The sequence below is a fragment of the Garra rufa genome, chromosome 6, assembly GCF_049309525.1.
Source record: "Garra rufa chromosome 6, GarRuf1.0, whole genome shotgun sequence".
NCBI lineage: Eukaryota > Metazoa > Chordata > Actinopteri > Cypriniformes > Cyprinidae > Garra > Garra rufa.
The window spans coordinates 33,136,585-33,144,376 of record NC_133366.1 but is presented as its reverse complement, the minus strand read 5'-3'; the positions used below and the strand labels follow the sequence as shown (position 1 = coordinate 33,144,376).

The 7,792-nt window shown below is 35.9% G+C and overlaps 1 protein-coding gene across 3 annotated transcripts in view; it reads left to right on the top strand.

Moving 5' to 3' along the window:
* Nucleotides 1-192: 192 nt before the first annotated feature.
* Nucleotides 193-7,792, top strand: part of tmem131l (transmembrane 131 like) — a 70,755-nt gene continuing 63,155 nt past the window's right edge. For all 3 annotated transcript variants that reach the window (XM_073842097.1, XM_073842098.1, XM_073842096.1), the window contains exons 1-2: nucleotides 193-335; nucleotides 1,035-1,105. In XM_073842097.1, the coding sequence (XP_073698198.1) occupies nucleotides 227-335; nucleotides 1,035-1,105 (180 nt within the window). In that variant the 5' untranslated portion in view covers nucleotides 193-226. The remainder of the gene's footprint in view (nucleotides 336-1,034; nucleotides 1,106-7,792) is intronic.

The following is a 7,792-nucleotide window of genomic DNA, read 5'->3' as shown; positions in this document are numbered from 1 at the left end:
TGAGTGTATTATCTCTCCCCATCTACACCGCTATCGACGCGACAAAACACAACGCTTGCAGTAGCAGTACAGTTGCTGTAGACTGTTGCGTCGCATGCAGTGTAGCTGGCTTGTCTGGCTCTAGTGGGCGCACACTCACAGGTACTGCCGAGAGAGAGAGAGAGAGGAGGGAGGGTGTGAGAGAGAAAGAGAAAGAAGTGAAGCCAGGGAGCTCAGCACAGCCAGCATGGCGAGCCAAAGGGACTTCACACACAGAAAAACATGGATTAATGTCCTTCTGCGACTCCTACAGCTGTTATTGCCGTACATTCAACACGGAGGAGCTCAGTTTCAAGGTGCGGGGGACAGATTCGTCTTATTTATTTGGTCCACGAAGGCAAAGCGAGTGTGAAAATGTCGGAGGAGCTGCCGAGGGCTGATTTGACAAGTATTCAAGTGCACTCGTTGTGCTAAAAGGGCACAATAATCATTGTATTTACCCGAAATCCGACCTATTTCACGCGGGTTTTTAGCCGTCTATGTATTTGCATACGGATTTATGTTTTGATTCAAAACTGAGGAAAGACGGCTTGCGCTTTTTTGGCCAAGTTATTGGTTTTGTTCGATTTCCTGTGTCAATGCAATATGCTACAAAGCTCATATAGCTTCATACAGCTCTTATTCAGTGCGGTCTTTAGGAACTATAAACGTCTATGCGATGGTCGCAGCGGTAAACACGAGTTAAGAGCAGCATTAATGCACATTTAAATATGTTTCCAGCTGCGTGTATGTGGATTGTTGACATGGTGCGATCTCTGGACTAAAATAGCTTGTCCGTTCAATTTCACGCCTTTGTCATCCACGCCAACTCATCTGCTGCTTGCTGTTCAACTATTGAAAATATATTAGCTAACGCATACGAGATAAGCCCAGCAGTAGTGTTATTTTCGCATTTCCTGTATTTTTGTTTAGAGACAGGAGGGATTGCTCTGGTGTTTGTTGTTGATATGCTCGCATGATTTTCTATGTGTTTATGTCATTCTTTCCTCTTAAAGCTCTGACTCAGATGTCCAGCGTGGTTGAAGTTTGGCAGGCTGAGGACGCAGACTTCTTCATGCCATCGCAGGTATGTGAGCTAGTAAAAAAAATATGACGTCATGAACTGGACGTTTTTATCACAGGTCAGCTTCACTTCATTGTGAGGCGAGAGCACGTGCGGGACGTGGTGCAATGTGCTATTGTTACGTTTGCAAAGGTGGCGAAAATCAAAATAAGGTTTTTCGTTTGTATTTTTAAATATTACTTGAGAATGTTTTGGTTTGTGCAGTTCATATATGGGCAGGGCGATTGTTTATTTAGCTTGGTGAAATGTGTTTCCATGTGGAGGCGGGAACAGGAGGCATCTTTCTGTAGGACTCTGGGATCCTGAATGGACCTATAGAATAATTTTGCTTTTACATGATTACCTCATTACATGTTTTAAAGTTTGCCCTTTCTCTTTAAAATTACTTTTAATAGACTTAAAATAATAAAAAATTAAACAAAAAACGAGTTAATAAATATATATATGAAAAAGGCGTTCTGTTAAACTCGTTTTAACGATTGAAACACCGTTTTCAAAGCAAATACCATAAAACTTGGAGCATCTTTAGGAAATCTATTTTGTGATGTTAGATGCTCGTATGTAAACAACAGCATGGATTGCAAGGTTAATGTACTACTGAATATGTTATTCTGCTTATTTATGCTGTCTAAACAACTGAAAAAAAATGTGTAAAAGCTGCTAAATCATATAGAGAAAGACTTAGTAAGTGGGAAAGGCCACAATATTTTGAATAACTGAAGTTAATAGGTGGTAAAGATATGAGCAGTATTAATTAAGATATTAGCCTAATATTTTACCTACCTGACTGAAATTCTGGTTCAGTTTGGCCAATCACAAATGCATTTTGTTCCTCAGTTTTTTGCACTCTTTTCCTTGATTTGTTATAACTTGTTTTGGCAGTCTGTAGTACTCCAAATGTCTTTCCCGGTTTGACCGGATAGTACAGCTTAAAACTTGACAATAATTGACCATTTTCAGCAGCAATAATCAGCAAAATATGTAAGTTTTTGTTTGGTTAAGTGGTATTGTTTACATTCAGTGCCACTAATATTTCTAATTGATGAAAACACTCTATAGCTATAATGAAAATTGTCATGTTTACACACTCTCATGTCGTTCCAAACCTCTTTGACTTCCTGACTTCTGTGGAGCACAAAAGTTATTTTAAAGATACAGATTAAGATTGTTTGTAACCAAACAGTTTTAACCACTGACTTCCATTGAAATGAAAATCATTATGTTTCAATTCCAAACCTGTCTTCTGTGGAATATAATAGGAAATGTTAGGCGGAAAGAATCCTCAGTCACCATTCATTTGCATGGTATGTTAAAAAAATGCAGTAAAAAATTAATGGTGGCTTAAAAACCAGTTCCTTACATTCTTCCTAACTTATTCTTCTCATTTTTGGGTGGACTAACCCTTTGAGTCAGTAGGTCAGTAGTTGATGTAATTGCTCTTGCATTGTCATGATCTTCGCTTGACGTCATGAAATGTTACAGTTTATGGTTTGTCTGTTAATGAGTCTAATTGCAAGCCATATGTGAGCGCAAAAACCCAAACTGTTTATAGAATAAAAGTTAAACTTAGTTACAAAATTTGTACTCTGGTTGGTTTGCATGTTTCATGCCTCATGGAAATAATGATGATAATAATAATAATGTTTATTTAAATCGGAAATCAGAATATTAGAATGAATCGTGTGACTGGAGTAATGATGCTGAAATTTTAGCTTTGCTCACAGGAATACATTACATTTGAAAATATATATTCAAATAGAAAAAAAAACATTACTTTAAGAAACATTAAAAATCTTAAGGTCATTGCACACTGAGTCTGAATTTTCACACATTAAAAAAATAAATGTTTAAAATTCCTCAAGTTATGTCAATCACGTTTACACACTGCCTCCAAAACTTTCTTTCGTCATTAAAAAGTTCGGATCAGGCTCTATTTTCTGTGTTTTCGCATCCGTAGCAAGCATTTTGATAGGAAAGGATGACAAATGAAAACAACTAAAAAAGGCATACGAAAATTTCAGACTCAGTGTGCAATGACCTTTACTGTTCAAAAACTTTTGACTGGTAGTCAAAATCATTATGATTTAGAACTTGATGTACTAAAATATCTGAAACTAAAACTGAAATAGCTCTAAGCTATATTAACCTAATAAAAAAAACTAAAAATAAAAACTGTTTCAAATATTAATAAAAGATAAAATAGTATATAAATGGTACTAAAATAGCACTAGTTTGTGGTGTGCTCTTTAAATTGTGGTTATTTTTGCTGTGGTGATGCTAGAAAAGTCGAGCCAGTTGTACATTACAAGCATTAAAGCACCACTTTTTCCTAGCCTGGGACTTGGACATCGCTGTAGAAAGTTATTAGAAAGCAGAGCTTTATTGCCAAGAATGATCTTCCACATAAGGAATTTGTCTTTACTACACTTTCAGTCCTCAAGAGTTCTAATAATACAATTGTAAGACACAGAATAATGAAATAACATTTAAATGATCCAAATTAACAACACATAATAGCATAATTGCTATTCTATGCAGACAAGGTAGTGTGTATATTGTATGATTAAATATTATTTGAATGAACAAAGTGTTCACAGAGCTGTGCAAAACTTATGATGCCATTGGCACTTTAAACCAACATCTGGCATAGTTACAAAAGAGTGCTTTTTTTGTGGTAGTGGATGTTTTTGTAGATCACGATCAGGCTCACGAGACTGATTAAAGTTTGATAAAGATTTTTTGTCATGTTTCCTTCTGGGCAGGAAGCTAATGTCACACAAACAAGCACAGAAACTGCTGCTGCTTAAGAGGTTGACAGACAATTTGCCACTTATGTGGTTAACAGTTACGTAAGCGACCTGTCTTATGGCTTGAGAATGGCCACAATCAAAGGGGATGGAAAATTCCATTTATAGTTCTCCATTTGTTTAGAGGGGCTGTGTTTGTTCAGTTGACAATAGTGGAGGTGGTAAAATCTTGTTACATCAATCTGTACTAGTATTTATGTAGTAAGCATGTTTTACACCACATGAAAATGTCATACTGAAACTGAACCATTGCTTGACATATTTAAAAAAAAAGAAAGAAAGAAGAAATGCAGCATGGGAATTGACTATCACTTTTTAAACCAGTTTCCAAGGCAACATCTCTCATTTTTATTTAGTTTAACTTGATGTGCTGAAATAACTAACTAATAAAAGACAATTTTGAAATATGATAAAAGCTATAATAGTATTTCAATTATACTAAAATAACCCTTTACAAATTGTGGTTATATGTTTGCTGTGTTGGTGATTAGAATAGTCAAGCCAGTTGTATGTGAAATGCAGCATGGGAATTACTAAAATTAAAAAATACACCATCTGATCTGAATAGTTTTTTATTTCTAGCCAGCATCAGGGGAATATTTAAATGACCTTGCTATTGAATGTGCTGCGGTGGTTCATTACATAAGTACAAACGGCAAAGCACAGTACAGTGAAGTCAAAAGAAAGTGGGTTACAATTCTTTACAGTATAACTGAATCATTCTAAAGTTCAATTATAGGGCAACTTTATTTCCCCTAGGCTTTCTCAGTTGATGTCCATGTTATTAATAGCACATAAAATAATATTATTTTATATATCTCAGTGGTGTGCGGTGGTGTTATGAAATGAGGAGGCAAAGCCTTAAAATGTTTTCTTTCTTTCTTTCTAAATAATTGTCTCAGAATATACATTTAATATTAAAATCATTTTGCAATGGTCTGTAAACCCCTCCTTTTGATAAGCCTACTCTGCTCTGATTGGTCAGCTGGTCAAATCTGTTGTTATTGGTCTTTTCATATACAATTGAAAAATGTCGGAAATGAAACACTTCACAAAACAATAATGGTGGATGTGTTAGCCGAGTACTAACATGGCTAACTGATGAAACGATGCAGTTTGTAAACCAAAATATGTCTACATTCTTTATTATTAAAGTAATGAGAATAACAACAGTCTACATTAATCAACACATTCTTAGGAAATAGTGGGTTCACGGCGAATTACCAGAACTATTTTAGTAAGACAGTAGTATAGTGTTTTACCTGGAAAGCTAAAGCTGCACTAGGTATACATCACATATTAGCACATAAAACTTGATTTTGAGCACTCTATTGAAAATGTACACAATGTATTAATAGTACTTACAGGTTGTGGTTGGGAGACACTTGTTGGTTCAAATAAATAAGGTACAGACTTATCTTTCATGGACAAGTGTTCAGCGATTCCCACATTGAATTTGCCAAGATTAGAGAAGCAGTCCTCGGTAAATGACTATCACACAACGAAAGGTTCAAATTGTGTTGCTGTGGAATCATGGAACACAGCGTCTTCTCGACATGGTTTAAGCACGCTAACTATCGGAAGTGTTCGTATTTCACGGGCAGGCAGGGATTATGCTAATTTGTTACAGAGTGAAATAAATAGGTAACGGGCAAAAGATTTAAAAAAAAAATATGACGATTTGTAAAGGCGATTCAGAATCGACTCTTTCTTTATCATGCACTTTTCTGTTTAACAACAGACTGTTTACATTGAAGGATAGCTACGTTACAACCTGCAAAAAATATATTTTTCGAAAACCTGTATGACCTGCTCTTAAACTTTTAACTATTTTTGAATTTTTCGTAACATCAATCATCAAAGTTTTGGTAAATATTGGTCACCGACATTTAAATTACTTTATTTAAAATTTCACCAAGCTGATTACTTGAGCCTGGAATACACTACACAACTTTTAAAATCTGAAAAGATTTTTGAAACACTAGGCATCATACACTTACCGACTTTGCAAATAGTGGCAAAAGAAAACTTGCCATTAGTGTTGGGCGATATGCTCAATTTTCATATCGTCCTATCGTCAGCCTGTGAGATCGCCGATGCACGATACTATCATGCTAATTTATTTAATAATATGTAAATGTGTCAATATGTAATAAATTCCTTATTCGTTTTTTAAGGGTAGTGCATGTGTACAGAGCGCTGATGGTAGTTCTGTTCAAGTTTACTTTCGGTTTCATTCTCTGCTATCTTCACGGAAGAGAATCGTCTTACTATAGTCAAAGCCATCAGCAACAGATATCTCTGACTATCGACGATACACGATACTATCGTCTATCGGCACAACCCTACTGGCCATCATACACTACAGGACACTACCAGACTTTAAAGTTGTTCCGAACACAACAAACTCATGCAGAAACGTGCACCTTGTTACTAGGAGACACTTAACAAATGAAAACAATATAGGTTCTAAAATCGGCTGAAATATCAAACATGTTTTGATATCCTCCAACTGGATAGAATCTGAAAAGCTACGCAATATCGCGTTCAAAATCGAATGCGATTCATCCGCGATTTTAAACGAGATATTGCGTAGCTTTTCAGTGATCTACGGCTCAGTGTTTTAAATACCGCGCCATCTGAACGCAGGTGATGGAGATTTACTACTAATCACAGAACCGGCTTTACTGATGAGATACGCATGACAATCGCATGCGATTTATTGCGCAGCCCTAGTCTGTAGCTAAAAAATCTGAGTCAGTGACCATTATACAAAACGTGATTTTCTTTGGAATCTGTCAACTTTTAGCAACTGGCGTCAACTTCTCCAGACTGTAAATCGGTGGAAAATCAGGCCAAAAATCATGTAGTGTACTCCAGGCTTTATTAAAAACTCCCACACATCATGTTTTCATGCTATTTTAAGTCTAATTTAGACATAACAAAGTGGTTATATTTAAGTGTGTGCGGTGTTTACGCCTTTTTAAAAAATGAGTCTTCCCATTAGCGGCATTATATTGTTGATTCAGACTGATTTGTGAACGCAGAACACGCATGAACACAAGAGGCGGGATTTATCAGATGAACTAATCACAGCTGAACAAAACCAGTTATATCTAATCATATCATGATGGAGACATTGCCTCCTCTCACGTGACTTTACCCTATTTATTCTCAATGACCACCCCCTCCAAACCCACCACATGCTTTAGGGAGGTCTGTTAAAACTCAATGGGCTCAGGGGAGGTGCTATAACTTTACTCGCTGGTGTCACTGTTGGACAGTTTGATTTTTAGAAAATCAAGTGATTTATACAGTATTTTAATGATATATTTTGTTTTGTATCGTCGTTTTATTTTTGTACTATTTTTTTCTTATCCAATATATAAACATTTTAAGTGCTTTTTTTCTAGCATGACCTTTTATTACAGATGTGTTAAAAGACAAAGATATGATTTGGTCATTTATGAGTAATCTGGACTTATAAAATTGAGGTCAAATAAACAAATGGCTTTCCATAAAAAAACACACATTATCAGTTTGACAACCGATTAAAAACAAACCCATAAATAGACTTTGATTCATTTGTAGTCAATAGAGATGTCAGGAGTGATTGAGTAGACCTGCAGCATTCCATTTAAAGAGAACCTCCCTCACCCGATGATGGATGGATGGCGCATTTACTCAATGCATTCTAATAGCGCTTGTAAATACTACACTGAAAATCTGCAGATTCACAGCATGTTTTCTAGTTTGACGAAGACTCTAATTGAAACCCTTTGTCAGTAGTTCTGCATATTCATCCAATCATTGTAAAATGTGTACTTAACAGTCATCTGACACCAGGCAGCCAAGTGGCCTCTATATACATCCATTGTATGCC